This window comes from Gracilinanus agilis, chromosome 4, assembly GCF_016433145.1.
Source record: "Gracilinanus agilis isolate LMUSP501 chromosome 4, AgileGrace, whole genome shotgun sequence".
NCBI classification, from domain to species: domain Eukaryota; kingdom Metazoa; phylum Chordata; class Mammalia; order Didelphimorphia; family Didelphidae; genus Gracilinanus; species Gracilinanus agilis.
This window is the reverse complement of record NC_058133.1, coordinates 44,856,917-44,879,129: the sequence shown is the minus strand read 5'-3', so window position 1 is coordinate 44,879,129 and position 22,213 is coordinate 44,856,917. Positions and strand designations below refer to the sequence as shown.

The following is a 22,213-nucleotide window of genomic DNA, read 5'->3' as shown; positions in this document are numbered from 1 at the left end:
ATACACACACATACACACACATACACAAAGAGCACAGGGACTGTCACATATTAGGTGATTAAATGCTGTTAATTTGAATGACTATAAGGAAAACTGCAAATTATTTGCTATTTAATATTAATTATAAAATAGTGAGTAAATAACATGATCAATTCTCCACCCAGAGAGTTGGTATAAGCCCATCAGGAGTGGTGCTTTACAGGTTTATGTTGGAAGTAAAGAAATCTCTTCTTTGGTGGAGAAACCAATGAGGAGAAAATCTGTTCTACATATTATTCTCACTAACAGTAACAAAACAAGTGGCTAGGGTAGAGTGAAGGGAATGGGGTGAGAGGAGGTGATCATGTCTTAAGAGTTAATGATAAAGGGCAGAAGAGCAAAGAATGATCTCACATAACACCATAGCTTTTGGGAGAGCGTTCAAAAAAAAAGACAAACAAAATCTCAGACTAAAATTCCAAATTAAGAGGATGAGAAAATCCTAAGGATGAAATTCTGAGAACACAGAGAGTACCAATTCTAATAAAGAGGCAAATATATAGTTGTCAAATAAATGTGTTTGCATTCCCTCCCTCTCCTCCTTTTTCCTCCTTTTCTCTCCCTCCCTGCTACTGCCCAATCTCTCTCTGTCTTTTCTTCCTCAACCTCCCCACCACTGCCTACAGAAGAAGCTACTAGATCTCTACTATCAAAATGCCAGTCCTCAGAGTCTCTGTGAAGCCTAAAATAGATAAACACAAAAAAGTTCACCAGACACCAGTCAAATCACTATGTCAAGATCAAGCAAAAACAGCATAAATCAAAAGACACCAACAACATGGTGTGATGACTTGCAGCAAGATGACAAAATACATGACACAGAGGATTTTGACAATTTTGGAGTATCCGATATCAAAGGGTCAAAAGCGTTCCTGATATGCAACAAATCTTACCATACAGAGATTGTTCACAATGTTTCCTCTAAGAAACATAAAACTATCAAGAAGCAGATGAGCAGGCCCAACCAGATCATCAATCCAAATGAGGATTCCTTGAGGGGTGAAGAAAATGAGTAAGCTGATTTCAATCATCTTTTATTTGTGTTAAATAATACATCAAATGACAAATAAGAAAATTAAAAGGCAGCAGTCTAAAGGTATATTAGTAGGGAGATGGACTACAAACTCCCTAGGTTCTATTTTTTGAAAGGTATATAAAGAAAACAGAAGCAAGGAGAGGCAGTAAAGGGTAAATACAAAAGTATGGCAAAGTCCCATGAGAATAAGGTCAGGAGGAGTAAAAAATACCACATGCTGAGGAAACTAGAGATAGATACTGTTTGTTGTTTCCAAGTTATACTAGGGTAAAGGGGGAGCAAAATAAAAAAAGAATCTGCTCTAAATATTCACGACTTAAGAAAAAGAAAAGACAGAGATATTCAATTTTTCTTTTGGTTATTTCTTTCTCAGCCCAAGAGAAAAGTCTTTGTATAAGGAAGGCTAGGACAACAATGGTGGGGGCTAAAAAACTGGTACAAGCCAGGTCTGAGTCAATGTGCTAAGGCAGCAAAGAATGCTAATGCTCTTGAGCTGCTTTAAGAAAAGGATAACACCCTGAATTAACAAGGTAATGCCCCTGTTGTCCTCTGTCCCAGTCAGACACCATCTAGAGTATTGCATTCAAGTTGTTGTTTTTTTTAAATATAACCCTTACCTTCTGTTTTAGAATCAATACCGGGTATTAGTTCCAAAGCAGAAGAGCAGTAAGAGGCAGGCACCTGGGGTTACCTGGCTTCCCCAGGGTCACACAACTAGGAAGTGTCAGAAACCAGATTTGGACTCAGGGTCTCCTATCTTCAGGCCTAGAGTTCTACCCACTATGCCACCTATTTGTCCTTGCATTCAATTTTGGGCTACATAGTTGAAGAAGGATATTGATAAGCTACAAAGCATCCAGGATGGTGAAGGACTTCAAATTCCTGTCACATGAGGATCTGTGTCAATAACTAGAGATGTTGAATCTGGAAAAAGAAAAGAATGAGGGGAGTGGGGCAATGGAGAGAATGATAGATCTCTTCAAGGATCTCAAGGAGTTTTATGTTAAAGAAGTTATTAGGCTTGTTCTAAAATAGCCTCAAAAGGCAAGACTAAGAGTAATGGCCAAAAAATCACAGAAGCAGATTTAAGTTTGATATAAGGATCAACAAGAATGGCATTTTGTAATCAATTGCTGCAGGGGACTATGTTGAAAGCACTATCAACAATCTAGAGGAGCTCCTGCTATCACCAAGGGTCCTGAGCTGTCTCCACTGCAGAAGAAGGTAGATAGGTAGTGTTTATAATAGTGGTAGTAATTTGATCTAAGCTATCCTCTCTTTCCCTCTGGATACCCTGATGCTGTCGGCTAGGGTGGGCTGCCTCCCTTTCCCCCTAACAAAAAAAATCCTTAAAATTATAGATATTCTCAAAATGGAATGAGTTGGCTTAAGAGCTTAAGACCTCCCCTAACTGGAGGTCTTCAAACAAAGGCTGAATGATAACTTTTCAGGACATTGTTAGAAAGATGGTTTTTGTTTTGTTTCGTGTTTAGTATCAGCTAGTGTAAAGGGCAGTCAGGTGGCAGAACGTTTAATATGGATTCAGGAAGATTTAAGTTTAAATCCTGCCTTAGGCATTTAACTAGCAGTTGTCATGACCCAAAGAAAATCACTTAACCTTTTTTGGCCTCAAATACCTCATCTGTAAAATGGGGATAATATAGTGGATTGCCAGGATTATTGTCAGTACCAAATAAAATAACACAGGTAAAGAACTTGGCACCCCATAAAGTACTATATAAATGGTAGCTGTTTTTTTATTATTATTATCATAAATTACTTTTAAGGTCTCTTATTCTTTACTTATTTTTAATTTTGTGACGTTAAAATCCCAGGTATCTCACTACCTTCTTCCCCTCACCACACGAGAAAGGCATCATTTGACAAAATGGTATGTATATACATAAAACTATGCCTTGCTTATTTCTATTTATCAGTTCTTTCTCTGGAGATGAACGTACACAAATTATTCTTCAAGTAATATTTTATTGCTGTATATAATGATAATGTTCTCTTGGCTCTGCTCATTCCCCTTTTCATAATTTCAAGTAGGTCTTTCCATGTCTTTTTAAGAATTAACCTGCTTGTCATTTCTTATGGCACTGTACTATTCCATTACAATCATATTCCACAACTTGTTTAGTCATTCCCTAACTGATGGGCATCCTCTCAGTTTTCAGTTCTTTGCCACCAAAAAGAGAACTATTATAGAAGGAAATAGTGAAAGAAGAAAGGATAGGACAAAGAGAGAGAGAATCAAAATGTCTGGGAACACACAGTTGATAATTATAACTCTGAATGTGAATGGGATGAATTCACCCATAAAACGGAAGCAAATAGCAGAGTGGATTAGAAACCAAAATCCTACCATATGTTGTGTACAAGAAACACACATGAGACAGACAGACATACATAGAGTAAAAATGAAAGCATGGAGCAAAATCTATTGGGCTCCAAATGAGAAAAAGAAGGTAGGGGTTATCATCATGATCTCTGACAGAGCCAAAGTAAAAATAGATCTGGTTAAAAGAGATAGGGAAGGTAATTATATCCTAATAAAAGGCAGTATAAACAATGAAGAAATATCAGTACTCAATATGTATGCACCAAACGGTATCGCATCCAAATTTCTAAAGAAGAAGCTGGTGGAGCTCAAGGATGAAACAGATAGCAAAACTATACTATTAAAAATATTTTAGAAGATATAGGTTCTTTTCCTTTTTCTCTGATCACCTTAGAAAAAAAAACAAACCTAAAAGTGATAGTTCTAGGTCAAAAAGTATACATAGTTTTACAATTCTCTAGGAATAATTCAAAATTGCTTTCCGAAATAGTTGGATCAGTATAAAGTTCCACCAAGAGTGTATTAGTGTCCCCATTTTTCCACATCTCCTCTAACATTTGTCATTTTGCCCTATTATCATTTTAGCCAATCTGTTAGATGTGAGATAATATCTCAGAGTTATTTTGGTTTGCATTTCTTGATTAAATAATGATTTAGAGCTTTCTTCATTTGGTTACATATGGTTTTTATTTCTTCATTGAAAAAATATTTGCCCATAGCTTTTAAAGGTCTCTTATTCTTAAGGTCCTTTATTGTCTAATTCTAAAATTCTGCAATTTAAATTCTGATCTCTCTCAGAATAGGAATGTTGGACTTATACAATAGAATATGACACCTTTGTGCCAAGCTAGAGAGAAGACAAAGGATCTGGAGAAAGATAGTTCGGTGAACAATGCATAAACTAGCTTTTCTTACAATTATAAAACTATATTTTTCAATACTGTTTCATGAAAAGTGGTAGTGAAAGTGGTAGGGGTAAAATAAGAATTTTCATTCTTCCATATCCAATAGATTTAATATCTAATTATTACACATCTTTTATGCCTCAAGGCACTCTGCTGGACAAATTCTGAAGTGTTTACCAAGGACAAAAGGGAAAATTAGTTTTAACATCTTCAATTGTTACATAATAGTTCCAATTGGCTCAAAATGTTTTCAAAACTAACATCTCATATCTTGATAAGCTATTCCTGAAATGGAGAAAAGGTAAAGATTTTACTCATATTTTAGAGAAATCGAACCAAGGAGAGATCAAAAGAAAGTGTGCCCACAATAGTCATTTCGAGGCAACTGACTGAATGTATGAGGTGAAGGAGAGTGAAGAGTAGAAGATGGCATGAAAGTAGAAAACAAAGATGATTAGGAGGATGGTGATATCCCCAAAAGTAGAGGAGAGATAAAGTAATAAAATTTATGATCTGACCCAATCTATCCATGCAACCCAACTTATTCATATTCACTCTGTACTTCACAAAAGAAAGAGAGTTTTTAGCTGGGTTCTTAGCCACTTAGCCACTAGCCACTTAGCCACTAGCCAAGAGCCACATCTACTCTTCAAAGGATGTCTGCTGCAGATATAAGGTGATTTGTGGGGTGGGGGCAGGAAGGAGAAAATGTGTAATTTTCCTAATGTTACATGCACAGCTGTTGTTATGGTTGCCCAGGCAGTGGTTAGATTATAACAAGGAAAATATTGAGTTTTCATAGCAAAGGGAAGGAGCAGAGTGGAGGTACAACTGGGGAACAACGCATAGTTAATTGTGTTGGAGACAAGTCTATTAACAATGGATATTTCAATAAAAGTGGAATGGACCCTTAGTAGAACCCTCTCTAACTGATCAACTACACACCCATTAGGGTTAGGTCCTGGACCTTACTTTGGAGATTATTGATTTACTCTACTACAATAATCCTAACAATTTTACCTGTTTTCAGTCTCTTCTCTCCCCAATCCATCTGACATTTAGCTGCCAAAATAATCTTCCTAAAGCTTAAATCTAACCACGTTACTGCTTCTAAAAGACAAATTCACCCACTTAGCATTTATAAGTCAGCTGCAGTCTAACTTTCCAGTCCTTTTGTAAATTATTAAGTCCTCTTCTCCTTCTGGAATTTTCCAGCCTCAAGGCCTCTCTACCAACTAGTCTGTTCCTTATGACTAGAATGCATTCTCCCTTACCTCTTAGAATCTTTAGGCTCCTTCAAGACTGTTCTTGATTTTCCTATAGCTTCCTGATGTACTCGGTTGCTTGCTCCTCAAATTATCATGTATATACTTATCTGTTTATGTGTTATAAATCCCCAGTAGACTTTATAAGCTCCTTAAAGGCAGTTACTATTTTTCATTTGTATTTCATTGCATCTCCCTCACCTAGCACAATGCCTTATACACAGTAGAGTTACTAAATGCTTGTTGGGATTGAACTGGACTGGAAGATCATGCTGATTTTTTTATTATTTGTTATAATTTTTTGGTTTATATATACTTAGGCATTATAATTAATAAAATAATCATGTAAATAAATATCCATAACCAAACACACCTAGTTGTCAAGCTAGCTGACAGTAAACTACTAGAGACTACACCTAGTTATGCTTTAATCATTTTTAAAATGCAAAAAAAATCTACCTGTTGCTTTTGAGTTTATGTCTGAGTAATGGGCACCAATTAAAATTTATTTATAAATGCAGGATAGCTGACAAGTGGGTTCATAATTCCCAAGTAATCTTAAGGCTTGATGCAACATGATAATATTTACAACTACATGTAATAACTTTAAATTTCTGAAATAATCTTCTCAATTAGAAACAAATTAGCCAGTGCATGATTATTAAATACATAACTACATAAAATGACTAATAGCATATTACTACTAGTACTAAAGTTAGAAAAAGTTCATAATTTTTTTAATTATCAATTTTGATTATTTTCAAAAGACTTCACAAAGTTCTTCTCTAATGTCTCATTCAGATATGAGGACGGTTCTGGACTATCAAATGTTATGACAGTGGGGCACAAGCTCTAACAGGTTCTACCATTATTAGAAATGCTACAAGTATGATCTTGACAACAGCCAAAATCTCTTGTCCAAGGACCAACCTAAAGTTAGAGAAAGAGAGGCTTAACACCAGCATGGTAGCCAAAAGATGATTAGTTCTTTGGCATGGTAATCAATGAAACAAAGAAAAATAGAAAATGCCCCTCAGTTAGGAACAGCACCCATTAACACCTGAAGTGATGATGGAATGGTAGCAGGGGCTTTTTATCAATTACAATTTTTATAAACTTATTTATGTTCTGATTTAATGATAGCTAAGTTGGTATGCTGCTTAAGAAACTGAACCCTATTAATACTAATATTCTTACTATTCGTTAAACCAGAAGATATAAGAAGTTGTAGTTAAATGGAAATATATCTCAGAGGTTACCTTATAGAAGAAAATAATGGAATTGGAAGAACTTATTTTTATCAAAGCAAAAAGAAACAATTTCAATCCGGCCTCAGCCACTTCCCAGCTGTGTGACCCTGGGCAAGTCACTTGACCCCCATTGCCTACCCTTACCAATCTTCCACCTATAAAGTCAATACACAGAAGTTAAGGGTTTAAAATAATAAAAAAAAAAAAAAAAAAAAAAAAAGAGAAACAATTTCATAAGATTTGTGGTTACCTCACCTTGCAGTGCTCCTAAGCAAAATATACAAAAAGATCACTATGAAAATTACTGAAACTGACATGTGCTACTACTTATGGCAAAGGATGAAGATACAGAGAAATTGTAAAAAGAAGCTGACAATAATATGAAACCCAACATACAAACATACATATATACAAACATATATATATATATATATATNCCTCCCTACAAGTGTCCCTCACTCTCCACTGAAACCATCTTGTTTTTACTTCAAAAACATTATATAACGTATGTATACATATATAATGTTTCCTTTAGTAGAATGCAAGCTCCTTGAGGACAAGGGCTATATTGGCTTTGCTTTTCTGTTATCACAGCTCATAGCACAGTGTCTGGTGTATGTTGGTGTTTGATGAATGCTTGTGCACTGATTGGTTATTTGGGATTCTAATTCAGTCTATGTGATATAGATGAAGAAACAATCTTGACAGGCAGGGAACACATAAAACAATATAATCATGGAAATCTATTCCACATCAAGTAGTAGAGATTAGGTAATTTATCAGTTCTATAATAGGACCCCAGGGTGGTCAAAGGACTGCAATATATATATATATATATATATATATATATATCTCACAATGATTTCTTCTTGCAAAGTAGTTGGACTCCATGGCAATCAGGTGAAAAGAAGTGATAAGTCAGCAGCAAAGTTTCTAAAGGAAAACCCACTTATATGTTGTAGAAAGAATGGCTCAGTTAGATAATAGCATGGAAGACAATGCTGAAGAAACTTCCTAGAATGAGGAAGAAAATGAATGCTGTTACCTTCCAGATCAACCAAGTCTATCTCAGCATCAAGATTTCTTTTTAGTCACAGAAGAAGGACTGGGAATAGGGGCAGTCCATTTCTTGTCTAATAACACAATTACATGTAGGGAATAGAGAAGACGCAAAAGGTCAAGAGAGATATTAATCAGCCTTGGCCATGCAAAAACTTAGGATTATGGCTAAATACCAGTAGAACTATAGATGCTGACAATTGGCCTGGGTCCAACATAAACTCTAGATACCAGTGGAGATAAGTAGCCTATTCCCAATCAATCAACTAACATTTTTTTTTTATAACCCTTACCTTCTGTCTTAGAATCAATACTATGTATTGCTTCTAGGGCTAAAGAGCAGTAAGGGCTAGGCAATGAGAATTAAGTAACTTGCCCAGGGTCACACAGCTTGGAAATGTCTGAGTCCAAATTTGAACCCAGGTCCTACCTGTCTTTGGGCCTTGCTCTCAATCCACTGAGCTACTTAGCTGCTGCCCACAACGAACATTTATTAAGTACCTAATATGTACCAGGAATCGTACTAAACACTGGAAACACAAATAATAGAAGTAAAACAGGTGTTGCCCTTAAAAAACCCACACTGAAATGAGGGAAATAGCATGAACATAAATAGGCAAATAGAGAATATATGCAAAATAACCAAAAGGTAGTTAGAAAGGAGACAAACTTCCAACAACTGGAAGGAACAGGAAAGGTTTCTTCTAGAAGGGAGGACCTGAATTGAATCTTGAGAGACTTAAGGGTGAGATAACAATAAAGAAGGAATAAATTCCTGCTATCCAGGGACCACCAGGGCAAAGGCACACAGGCAAGGAGATGAAGACTGAGTAATGAAGAGCAAGTAAGGCCGTATGGACACACTGCAGTGTGCACTGAAGGGGGAGTAATGTATAAGAAGTCAGGAAATATAGTAGCAGAACAGGTTGGTAAGAGCTTTCAATAACAGAGTTTATACTTAATACCAAAGACAAGAAAGGACCACTAGAATTTTGTATGAGGTAAATGTTTTGGGAATGCCTAACTCAATCAATCTGGGAAAGACTCAACATAGGAGTCCCAGAGTCACGTGGTGTGTCTGAAGGCCTGATGCTAGGGTTCCCCTGCAACCCAGCAATAGTGTCCTGATACAAGCATAACGTCACATGACATTTGAAAGTCGTTGGTCTATGATCCTGATCTGAGAGGAGCTATAGGTTTAAAAAACCAGCAGAAGCTGAGAGCTCTTTTTTCTGGACCTGGATCTTGAACTAACTCACTCCTTGGGCTGGCGCTGCTCTCAGTGCTCTCTTATTTCACTGGGCTTGGAGGCCAGCTGCAATGGAGGACTGGATTTTTACCTAAAGTTAGAAAGGCTAAAAAAGGCTTTTTTTAAAAAAATCTTTCTCTCTCTTTACTAATAAATGCTTATAAATCTGGTAATAAGTCTCCAGATAAATTTTTATTTATAATAATTTGATACTATCAGATTTATGGTTTAGGAAAATTTACACTAGCAGCCATGTTCCCTCTTCCTAATTTCTCTATTACTGTCTAGGGTCCCACTATCTTCCCTGTCAGCCACACTTATATATCATCCTTAACCTCTCATCTCTAAGCATTTGTTAAAGCCAGTCATTTCTATCTTCATATCTTTGGTATATAGATATAGATATAGATATAGATATAGATATAGATATAGATATAGATATAGACACACACACACACACACACATACACAGGCTTCTCTCCTCTGATATGGTTAACACCCTAAGGCATTTATGCCTGAACTGCTGAAAACACTGCAAGTTGTTCTCCCCACTGCAAACCATTCTCTATTCAGCTGTCTGATTTCTTAAAACCTGATTATATCACACCTACCCCCAATTCAATAAATTCCAGTTGCTTCCTTTAACATCCAAGATCAAATATTAAATCCTTTGTTTGGCTTTTGACCTTCACCACCTGGCCCCCTTCTTATTTTTCCAGTCTTTTTACACATTTCTCTATGTATTCTGTCATCCAGCAACACTGGTCTCCTTGTTGATCACTGGACAAGACACTCAATCTCCTGACTAAGAAACTATTGACACTGGCCTTTTTGGTTGGTGTTCCTCACACTCACACAAAGACACTCCAATCAGCTCTCCCTGTGCCTGGAATAGCCTCCCTACTATGCATCTCTTCCTCCTGGCTTCCCTGGTTTCTTTCAAGTATCACCTAAAGTCTCACTTTCTACAAGAAACTTTTTCCAAGTCCTCCTTAATCTTAGTGCCTTCCTTCCCTTTGAGACAACCCCAAATTTCTTGTTTGTAAATAGTTGCCTGGACATTGTCTCCCTCATTAAATTGTGATTTCTTTCAAAGCAAGGCTGTTTCTTGCCTTTCTTTGTACCCTCAGTGCTTACCATAGTTCCTGGCACATGGTAACCCTGTTTAAAAAAAATGCTTACTAGTTGACTGAAGGATGGATTGAGACAAGAAGAGTCCTGAAGAAGGAAGCCCAATCAGAAAGTTACTATAATAATCTAAGAAAGAGAAACTAGGGTGGTAGCTTTGTGCATGGGACACATATACTAGAGATACTGAAGAGTTAGAAATAACAAGATTTCACAGCTGGTTGGCTATAGAATAAGTGAAAATGAAGAATTGAGGGTGGTATCTGGGCAATGAACCTGAGTAACTAGAAAGATAATTGAGCCTTTGACAGAAATAGAAAAGTTTTGAGGAGGGGTATGTTTGGGGAGAAAATAATTAATTTTGTTGTAGACATGCTGAGTTTGAGGTTCTATAGGGACAACTCATTTAAAATATTTAAATATCCAGTAGTCAATGAAATATAAATGGAGCTCAAGTGAGACAAGGGCTGGATATACAAGATAGACCTAAAATCCATCTGCATATAGGAGACTTAATATGAGGCATCTAGTTCAAAATGTGTTTGTTGATGATGTGGGACTGTAGCTCAGAAATGAGATTAAGACTCATTTAGATATATAGGACAGAGGAGTCATCTGTACATAGATGATAAATGAATTCATGAGAGGCAAAACAATGAGAAATTATAAAAAGAAAAGAGAAGTGGACCCAGGTTTGAGCTGGGGGATAAACTCAGTGGGTTTGGTATAGATAAAAAGAGAAGGGAATAAACATTTATATGTTGAGTACTATGTTAAGTTCTTTATGAATACCGTCTCATTTGATCCTCACAACAATTCTATGAGGTATGTGCTATTATTATCTCCATTTTTATAGTTCAGGAAACTAAGGCAAACAGAGGGTAAGTTACTTGCCATGTGGCTCACAGCTCGGAAGTATATATGAGACCAGATCTAAACTCAGGTCTTCCTGACTCCAGGCCCAGAATTCTATCCATTAAGCCATCTTATCCATTAAGCCACCTACCTGGAAAATGAGAAGACATAATCATACTGACAAGGAAGAGAAAAAGAAAAGCAATGTCAGGAAAACTCAAGGAAGAGGAAGAATATCCAAAGAGAAGGTAGTCAACAGGATCTAAAGCTGCAGAGAGGTAAAGAAAGATCAGGGTTGAAAAAAGAGCATTAGCTTTGGCAATTAGGAAATCACTGGTAACTTTAGAGAAAGAAGTTTTAGTTAAGCAAGGAGATTTAAGGCCATATTACATAAAGTTCAGAAGAAAGATGAGAAGAAGCAAAGGCATCAATCATCGATGCATTAAACAGAGCTTGAAGGAAGATATGTAGGTCAGGGATAAATGTAGAGGTAATAGGCTAGAGAAAACTGAAAAGGATGGGACCAAAGGTGCTTGTATAATTGGGGAAGAGCTTAACAAATTATGGAATATAAATGTAACAGCATATTACTTCAACATGAGAAAAGATGAAAGGGATGGTTTCATAGAAAAACCTGGGAAGATTTATATGTATTAATACAGAATGAAGTAAAAAGAGTCAGGAATAAGTTATACTATAACACCAACTACACAAAGAAATATAACTTTGAAAAATTCTAATTGATTCAATTTGTGTTTATTGTTCAGTCATGTCCAACTCTCCATGCCTCTGTTTGGATCTGGCAAAGATACTGGAGTTGTTTCGTTTGCCATTTCCTTCTCTAACTCATTTTATAGATAAGGAAAATGATGCAAAAAAGGTGAAGTGACTTGACCAGGGTCACACAGCTAGTAGGTATTTGAGGTTGGATTTCAACTCAGGAAGCTGTGTCTTCCTGATTCCCAAGCCTGATTCACTGTACCATTTAGTTGTCCCAATCGATCGATAATTTCCAGAAGAATGATGAGGAAGCCTGATACCCACTCTCCTGACAGAGCGGTGATGGGCCCAAGGGTTAACATAATATATACATTTTTCAGATACTGTTAATATGATCATTTGTTTTGCTTGATAATGCATATTTTGTTACAAAAATGATTTTTCCTTTCCTTTCTTTTTCAAATCAAAGGGTAGACCGGTGATAAAGTTGCCCCTCTTCTCCAAAAAAGATATGCTTTTTTTTTTTTAAATAAAACCCTTGCCTTCCGTCTCGGAGTCAATACTGTGTATTGGCTCATAGGTGGAAGAGTGGTAAGGGTAGGCAATGGGGGTCAAGTGACTTGCCCAGGGTCACACAGCTGGGAAGTGTCTGAGACCAGATTTGAACCCAGAACCTCCCGTCTCTAGGCCTGACTCTCAATCCACTGAGCTACCCAGCTGCCCCCTAAAGATAGGCTTTTTTAAATTGCATGCAACTAAACAGAAAATAGAAACTTCAGATAAAACTTTCTACTAAGAGAAAACATGTAGCAATAAAGTAAAGTGGTTACTTTGTATTGGGCACTATGCTAAGTGGTGAGGATACAAAGAAAAATACACAGTCCCTTTCCACCAAGGGATCAAATTCTAATAGGAGAGACAACAAGCAACTATGTTCATATAAGATATATACATTGTAAATGAGAGCTATCTCAGCAAAGAGTCTTAAAAAGAAAACCAAGAAAGTCTCTACTAAAACAGCTGACTCTTGAAGGAAGCCAGGGAAGCCAGGGCGTGCAACTCAGAAGAAAGAGCATTTCAGTTATGTAGAATAGCCAGGGAAAAGGTCTGGAGTTGGGAGATAGATGGAAAGTCTCTAGGGAGGAGAGAAAAATGCAATCCATCATAACAAGCATTTATTAAGTAATCAGTATGTGCTGGGCTCTGTGATAAGAGCAGGGAATGCAAATACAAACAAAAAGAAAGGCATTTCCTGACTACAAGGAACTTACATTCTAGAGGGGAAGAGAACACACAAAAGGAAATTGAAAACAGGGAGAGGGGAGAAAAGGTATCCACCATAGGGGCCTGATGGAGAAATTCAGGAAAAAGTAAGGTTGGAAAAGAAGAGATGGTTGACCTGGGCACCCTCCTAAATGGAGGCAGTAGAAGAAGCTGTCCAATAGGAAGAAGGAGCTCTAAGAGTAAATGCTAAACAATAGGCTTTATATTTGATCCCATAGGTTAAGAGATCCTCTAGATTAACAGGGATGAATTGAAGGGTGACAAAGATCCTGCTAACTTTAGGAAAATCACATTGGCAATAAAGCAGATAGATTGGAGCAGGGAGAAATTTGAGAAAAGGAGATCAATTAGAAGCTGATAGCATCAGCATGAAGTGAGGATGGTCGTCATGAGGATGGCACCTGTATGAATAAAGGGAAAGAAACTTATATGAGGTATGTTTTGAAGAAAGAAACAGCAAGAGGTGGCAGCAGACTGGACATGAGAAGTGAGACTAAGTAATGAAGGAGACAAACATCCAGTTCAAAATGTCCAATAGGTAGGTGATGACTAAAAATTTGAGGTCAGGAAAAAGATAGGACTGGAAAGAGATCTGAGAATTCTCTGCCTAAGATTATTTAAGTGAACCCCCAAAAGAGCTGATGAAATCACCAATCAAGATAATATGGACCGAGAAGAGATGAGAGCCCAGGAAAGATACTCAGGATGAATGACTACAATCTAGCAAAGGAGACTGAAGAGTGGTCAGAGAGGGAAGACGTGTAGCAGAAGAGAACAAGTCAAGAAAATCAAAGAAGATCCACAAGAAGAGGGCAATTAACAGGTTGCAAAGAGGTGACAAAAAAGTGAAGATTGAGAAGAAGCCATTAGATCTGGCAATTAAGATATCAATTGTAACTTTGGAGAGAGCAGTTTTCAGTAAAATGATGAGAAATTAGAAGCCAGACTACAGGAAGTTTAGAGTAAAAGAGTAAAAAGAGAAAAAATGCAAGCACTAATTGCTCAAGGAGTTTAAGCATGAAAGGGAGGAGAGATATGGATGGGATAGCTAATAAAGATTACAGAAACTAATGAGGATTTTTTTTAAAGAATGAAGAGAGATAGGCATGTTTGTAGGCAGCAGAGAATCAGAGAGACTAAAGATTAATAAAAAAGTAGAGATGATAGAAAGAGCAATGTGCTAGTGAAGACAGAATGAAATGGGATCAAAGGTAGAAAAGTCTGCCTTGGAAGTGAGAAGGGCCACTGTTTTTGTGTATATGTTGGGGGAGGAGGCTGATAAAGGTGGTAAAAGTGAAGGCAGATATCTGAGAAATGTGAGATGAGCAAAGATGAAAAAGATTTCCGCAGCCCCTAATTTTTTGGTGAAATAGGGGAGACAGCACATAAGTATAAAAGATTAAATCATTTGAGAAAAATGGAAAGAGGTGATTTAAGCAGTTATAAGTATGGGAAAAGCTCTCAGTGATACAAAGAATATAGAAATGTTTACTGAAAATAAAATGGACAATTTTGATTCAATAAAATTTAAAACTTTTGCCATAAACACAATCAACAAAGTTAAAAGAAGAGAAGTAGTTCATTTGAAAGGGAGAAAGACTTTGTAGCAAATATCTGACAAAGTTGTTATCCAAGGCATATAAGGAACTGATACAAATATGTAAGAACAAGAGTTATTCCCCAAGGAACAAAAGTTCAATGGATATGAACAGGTAGTTTTGTTTGTTTTTTTTTAATGTATGTTCCAAATCACTAATAATAAAAAATATAAATTAAACCACTTGAAGGCTTTATCATCCATCCTACTGTTAAAAGGAGCAAAAGAGATATTAAGTTTGATTTGGTAAAGCTGTCGGAAAGCAGGCACACTAATAACTAATGCACCACTGGTAGAGCTGTAAACAAACTCAACCATTCTGGGAAACAATTTGGAATTATGTTATAAAATCCTTAAAATTTCCCTCTGACCTAGCAATAAACAGTATCAGACCTATAAATAAGGTAGAAGACGGAATTACACATAATACACACACACACACAAATATATATAAAATGTATATATGTATGAGAGAAAATGTTTATAGCAGCATTTTTAAAGAGATACAGTATGTTTATTTTAACCAAAAAAAAGGTGGAGAGAAAATAGGAAATGGTAAGAAATGGTGTAAAGGAAAGTGTATAATGCACCACTAAATAAAACTATCTAACTTCCGCAAATAATTATTAAATAATTAAAAGAACACCATCTACAGAGCCATCAAAATAATTCGGTTTTATCAGGGTCAAAAATAAAACAGTAATTATGAGTGTGCCATGACTAGTTATCGAACTTTAAAGGTAACATAACTACTATCGGCAGTTCAGCAGCATGCACAGTACCTTCAATTAATGCATTTCAGCATAATTACATTTCTGGTGGGTTCTCTTCCCCAAGAAAAGGCAAAGCTAAAAATTTAGATAGGATTTAACTAGAAGAAAGGAGTTATTGCCCATCAAATGGGGAATAGCTGAACAAATGTGAGACGTTAATGTAACTGGGACATTATTACTCCAAAAGACACAACTATGAATTCAGAGAAACTTGGTAAAACTTGCGTGCACTTATATAGAACAAAGTAAGCACAATCAGGAAAAGAATCTACATGATGACAACAACAAAAGAAAACAACAATACAGTAGTTCTGAACTCTGATCCATGCAGCGACCAATCATGACTTCAGAGGACTCATGCTAAAGCATTCCTTTGGCCTTTCCACAAAGTGCTGGTGAACAATAGGTGGAGAATGAAACATACATTTTAGACAGTATTCCATTGGAGGGAGAGTTGCCTGGGAAATGACAGTAATGTCAAAAAAAAAGCCAAAAAAAGTATCGACAAAATATTAATAAAAAGAAGAGAGGATCTGGTGGACAGAGAATTAACCTCAGAGTCTGGAAGACATGGTTTCAGTTAAGTCCCACCTTCTACTACACTTAGGAGGCTGGGCAAGTACAACTTCTTAGTGCCCCAGGCAGCTATCTGAGATTCTGAGTTACAGATCAGATGCTCATCTGTTCTGAGAGAGTTCCTTCTCCCTGGAAGCTCCCTACTTTGATAAAATCACAAATCTGGTCGAAAATAAAAACAAAACAAGAACGAAAATACTATCATAGATAACAATATGCTTTGTGACTATAACTACAATCTGACTAGAATCAAGAAGGAGCAGCTTTATCTGAACGGTGCTTTTAATCAGTGCCTTAGAAGATATCAACATTTCAAATTGGTGAGAAGTACTAATTTGAACAATTTACTCTTTTACGAAATAAAATGTTACAAACTAGTTTAAAAAAATTAAAAGGCCCTACCTACTATGTGGCCTTGGGTTACCTCTCTGCATATCAGAACCTCCATCCAAAACCATCGTAATGCTCCATAGACTTTAATGGCACTTAATTTGATATCTGTAAAACATCTAAAAAGGTCCCTTAAGTTTTGCCTAAAATGTTCACTGAATTCATCTTTTTTTTTTTTTTAAAGCAATATTGAGGGCAGCTGGGTGGCTCAGTGGATTGAGAGCCAGGCCTAGAGATTGGAGGTCCTAGGTTCAAATCTGGCCTCAGACACTTCCCAGCTGTGTGACCCTGGGCAAGTCATTTAACCCCCATTGCCTAGCCCTTACCATTCTTCTGCCTTGGAACCAATACACAGGATTGATTCTAAAATGGAAGGTAAGGATTTTAGAAAAACAATAAATAAAAACAAAAAAGCAATATTCCTACATATCAGTAAGGTTATTCTTATCACAGAATTTCAGAAGCCACAATGGAAGTACAGTATTTGAAACTATACCTAATCCATAAACTCTCTTTATAAAACTCTAAGCAAATATTCATCCAAGTTCCATATGAACACACTTCCAAGGATGATAAACTTTAAAACAATCCATTCCATTTCCAAACTTATTTAATTATTGACTAATTTTTCCTTATGCTAGGCTAAGATTTGCCTCAATGTAACTTTAACTTAGTGGTTTTAGTAATTCTCCTACAGAGTCCCATAACTTGAGTCCTTCTTTTACATGACAGCCACAATTGCTCTTCACCAGGCAGGAAAACTATCTCCAAGTTTCTTCAAACATGCCTAGACACTTTCACACTTACCCTCCTCATAAACTTAATCAGGCCCATAAGCAGTCCATCAGTGTCTCTTCTAAAATGTGGTCTCCAGAACTGAATACAATGCTCCAGAAGCAATATGTGGACAACTGAGAATATATCAATTAGTGCTGCCTAATATCATGGGAGACAGCAAGGTGTCTCAGCAGATACAGTGGTGGGCCTGGAGTCGGGAAAACACAAATTCAAATCTGTCTTCAGACACTAGCTTTGTGATCCTGAGCAAGTCACTTAACCTCTGTTTGCTTTAACCTGTTAGAGAAGGAACTGGCAAACCATTCCAATATCTGCCAATAAAACTCTCCAAAAGACTTGGTTACAGTCAGATATAATTGAATTAACAACTTGTTACTGCTTTGGATGATATAGCTACACTATTGACTCAACTTAACCCCTCAAGCATTTTTCATAGGAACTGCTCCTTAAGTTACATCTCTCCAACCTATAATCACTGGGTTTTTTCCTTTTCTTTTTTACTTTTGTTGAAAAACAATATTTACATTCATTTATCCCTGTTACCTTTTTTTCTCAGTCCATCAATTCCACTAATTTTTTTCTCCTATCCCTATTCTATCATCTGATAAGCTATCACTCTCAGCTTTGTCATCTACAAATTTAACAATCATGTTGTGTCTTCATCCAAGTCATTTATTAAACATGCAAAACAAAATAGGACTCAGGACAGAAACCTGTGGCATGTTACCTCATGCGGAGGATTCAATAATCGAAACTTCAAGATTACTGGAATTTAACGAGTTCTGAGTCCATTTAACTATTCACATTTCTCCATAATATTCACAATATCATATATCATAATGTTCCCATATCATAAGAATGTCTGTTAAATGCCAGTTATACCACTGCTTACAGTGGTCTCTTAAACTGCTGATTAATAACTATAAACATAAGAAATGAAATCAATTTACCAAAGATATGTTGTACAGTAAGCTTTCTCATGTAAAGGCTAAATGTGCTGTTATATGACTGGGAATTCACCTAGAAAAGCTTTCCTAAGAGACTTCCTAGACATTGTGTAGCTTTCTTATGATACCAATAATTCATTAATGAAAATAACCTTACCTATAATATAATTAATTTGGATACTGAGATTTAATTTGCTTTAAAGCTTGCCAGTCCATTTAACCAATTCTTACTGGGAGAATTCCAACAAGTCTTATCTTTGGCAATTGGTTGTTGCTGGGTTTTTAGAAACATGAATTTTATACCATGCCAAAAGTATAAAAATGATCCAGCAATACTACTGCTGGGTTTGTACCCTAAAGAGACAATAAGGAAAAATACTTGGCCAAAAATATTCATAGCCACATTCTTTGTGGTGGCAAAAAATTGGAAAATGAGGGGGTGTCCCCTCATTGGGGAATGGATAAACAAATTCTGGTATATGATGGTGATGGAATACTATTGTGGTGAAAGGAATGATGATCTGAAGGCTTTCTATATGAACTAGGAAAACCTCAGTGAACTGATGCAGAGCGAAACGAGCAGAACCAGAAAAACATTGTACACAGAAAGTAAAATACTGTGGAACGATCCAATGTAATGGACTTTCCTACTAGCAGCAACGCAAGAAGCCAGGACACTCCTGAAGGACTTATGTAAAAGAATGCTATCCACATTGAGAGAAAGAACTATGGGAGCAGAAATGCAAAAGCAAAACATAAGACACCACTTTTCACATGTATATATGGGTATGTGATTTGGGGTTTAGGCTTTAAAAAATCACTCTATAGCAAAAATGAATAATGTGGAAATGAGTATCAAGTGATAACATTTGTACAACCCAGTGGAATTGCTTGTCAGCTCTGGAAGAGGGGAGGGAAGAAGGTTGTGGGGAGAGAAAGAAAATGAATCATGGAAACATGGAAAATATTTAAAAATTAAAATTAAAAAAACTATTTTTAAGTATAAAAGTGTTCAGAAGGTAAATGTTTTACCTTCAGACAATAAGTTACAAAATATCAGACTAAAGTTTTACATCACCCTCTGTACAGGCTCCTATTTAAGAATTATACAATGAGCTAACTGAATCAAAATCAGAAGAAAATCTATGGCAGCACTGAATTTTCCAAATGGCAAAAATGCTTATATTTAGGAGCTGAAAGACACATCTTACTTACTTAATAATCAACCTATTGCAAAACACCTCACTTTCTACTCTGAGATGAAATTTAAGATGAAAATATATGTAATAATTTAGTAGCATGGAATTAGAGCCAAAAAAAACTCCACAGGATCTGCTTTTTAAAAAATCTGCTTAAAACTCATGGTTTTTTTCTCCTCTATAAATATATAAAACATACTTTTATATGTGCCCAGTTGTCAGAACTGTTTCTCACCAAAATCATTAATGTATGTACACACACATATCATCTGTTCATGAACTTCAAAGTCTATGACATTTTTCTGACAATTAAGTGGAATTTGTCACTTTCAACTTAAAACCTTCTTAAAAATGATATTTCCAAATGAATCGAAGCTCATTCTATAGTGCTTCTACAATAAAATTTAAATATCGACATTCAGCATTTTAAAATTATATAATTAGCATTTTATGTCTTTTAATGGCACTAAATGATAAAATAAGGAAGCCAAAGGCCATCATTTATATTGAAGTAAATTTTCTCAGAGGTCTGAAACCTGTAAGAAAAGCTCAAAACAGCATCATAAAATGGGAAATTTTGCAAAAAACAAAAACTGATATTTTAACCTTTTTTAAAAAGGGTTAATTCATGGGCTCAGAGTTATATAGCTATAGGCCAAGCAGTCTACACTGATTCATTTTAGAGATGAGGAAAATGAGGCACAAAGAAATTAAGTGTCTTGACCAAGGTCACTTACAGCTAGGAAGGAACCCAGGTCTTCCCAGTAGTCAGCCAAGCACTCTACCTTCTCACTATACTTCACTACATCTCAAGTCTGACATCTCACATTCACATGAAAACCTAAAACATGTCTTATGCCAACTATTTGGAGTGCTCCTTTACTTAATTTGGTGTACACAATTTTCTTCAATATGGGAATCCCTTTATGAAATTACAATTCTGCACCTCTCTACCTATCTTACCTTTTGCCATCTTTGCTAGATTAAAAAGTTTTTAAATTTCCAAATTGGCTTATTACAGTTTAGCAAGACTACTCGAAATATTTTACTAATAATTAAGATAAATAGCAATGATCAAATGTGATTTTGTCGATGGAAATACATCCAGATACACACGAAAACAGATGTCATTATTTAGATTTGAGTAATGGATGCAAGTGAAATCCTACTTGGGGCAACAAAAAAGTGGCACACGGTAAGATTCTTTGATGGGGGAGGGAAGAGTGATTAAAATAAAAGCTTATTTACTGTGTAAATTCTACACTGGAACAAATTCAAATTCACAAACTCCACAAAAGTCTATGGTTTTGCCTAGAGCTACACAGACCGAGGGAAAGCACCACCCAGTTCTTAAATCCAAAAGTGTTGTAATAGTTACTCACAGCTGGTCGTGTTCAGAATATTCACAATGGCCCTTAAAGAGAAAAAACTTCAAGTATCTAAAAGCAGCAGTTTTCATTCCAGTGTGTAAAAACAAAACAAAATCAAACACTAGAATGAGTTAATCTACAGTTAACTCAAAAGCGGTTCTGGTGCCTTAAAAAAACGATCTATGCACGTTTGTTACAAAGAGTTAAGGTGCAAACGAAGCCAAAGTTGGTCAAATATCTTTGAAAGTGTTTTATCTGCATATTATCGATAGGAAAAGTGGTAAAGCTCCAAAGTTCCCTACCTGACAGCATAATTCTTTGGTCTGGAGGTACAGGATGGGTTTTGCTTTCTTGCATTTTCAATACTCCAAGGCACTGTGGGGCAGCCTGAGTGTCAAGAACTTTGGGGGCCGGCGAACCACTAACGCGTCCCTTCATTCCCAGAGATAGCAGGCGTCCTTTGTACATCCACTTCTGCAGCTTCTTTACGGTTATCACTGGGGGTTTGAAGAAGGGACCCTCGGGGACGTCCCCTTTACTCCGATGTAGCCCAGAGGGCGCCGCTGGATCGCTGAAAGGGCTCTCTGAGGAGCCAGAGTCCCTGATCAGTGCTGTCCCGTTTCCCCTCTTCGAGGGAAGCAACCCCATGCAGCCAGCTGGTCCCGCTAGGGAGGCGCAGCCGGGTCCTGGGCTATCCATCGTCCCTCCACGTGGCTCGGGAGCGTCTCCGTTCCGGCCAGCACAGCTGGACGGCGGAGAGGCCAGCGGTGCACTGGACGGGACTGCGCTATCGCTGGACCACCTCTGCAGAGGCGAAGGGGCACAGATGGGGAAGCTCTCCAGGCTCCGGCTGCAAAGCAACCGCGTCCGAGGAAGGGGACGCAGTGGGAGAGGAGAGGGAGGAGGTGGAGGGAGGGGAGGGGAGGGAGGAGGCAGAGGGGGAAAGAGAGGAGGGGGAGAGGAGAGAAGAGGGGGAGCAGACGGAGTTGGAGAGGGAGGCGGAGGAGCAGCAGCCGGGTGGCGGTGCCCCTCTAACCCTGTCCACGGCGCCTGGGGCGGGGACACCTGCTGCAGGTCGTGCATGGCCTGGATGAGTAAATAATAGGCCTCCTGGAGCTGGGAGCGCAGCCGGCCCGTCTCCAGGCGGCCGCCGCCCGCCCCCGGGGAGGAGCCGGCGGCCGAGGAGGAGGCGGCGGTCGCTGCAACGGGGTCGACCGGGCCCTCGCCCTCGCCCTCGGGACCGGGCAGGTTCTCATAGTAGTCCTCGTCCTCCAGGTCCGGGCTCTCCTCCACCAACAGGACGCGGCCGCCCGAGGTGGGCCGCCGGGACAGCGGGGACCCGAAGCTGCTGCCGTAGCCGCGGCCGCGGGGCGAGCGCGCGCAGGGGGCGGCCGGGCCCGTGTCCTCGCCCTCGGGGCCGGCGGGGGCG

At 37.7% G+C, this 22,213-nt stretch overlaps 1 protein-coding gene across 1 annotated transcript in view; it reads right to left on the bottom strand.

The window, feature by feature from the left end:
• SYDE2 (synapse defective Rho GTPase homolog 2) overlaps nt 1-22,209 on the bottom strand; it is a gene marked incomplete at its 5' end in the record, with an annotated part of 98,359 nt that extends 76,150 nt beyond the window's left edge. Inside the window, one exon of the mRNA XM_044674851.1 lies at nt 21,087-22,209. Coding sequence (XP_044530786.1) covers nt 21,087-22,209 — 1,123 coding nt within the window. The remainder of the gene's footprint in view (nt 1-21,086) is intronic.
• Between the last annotated feature and the right edge of the window lie 4 nt (nt 22,210-22,213).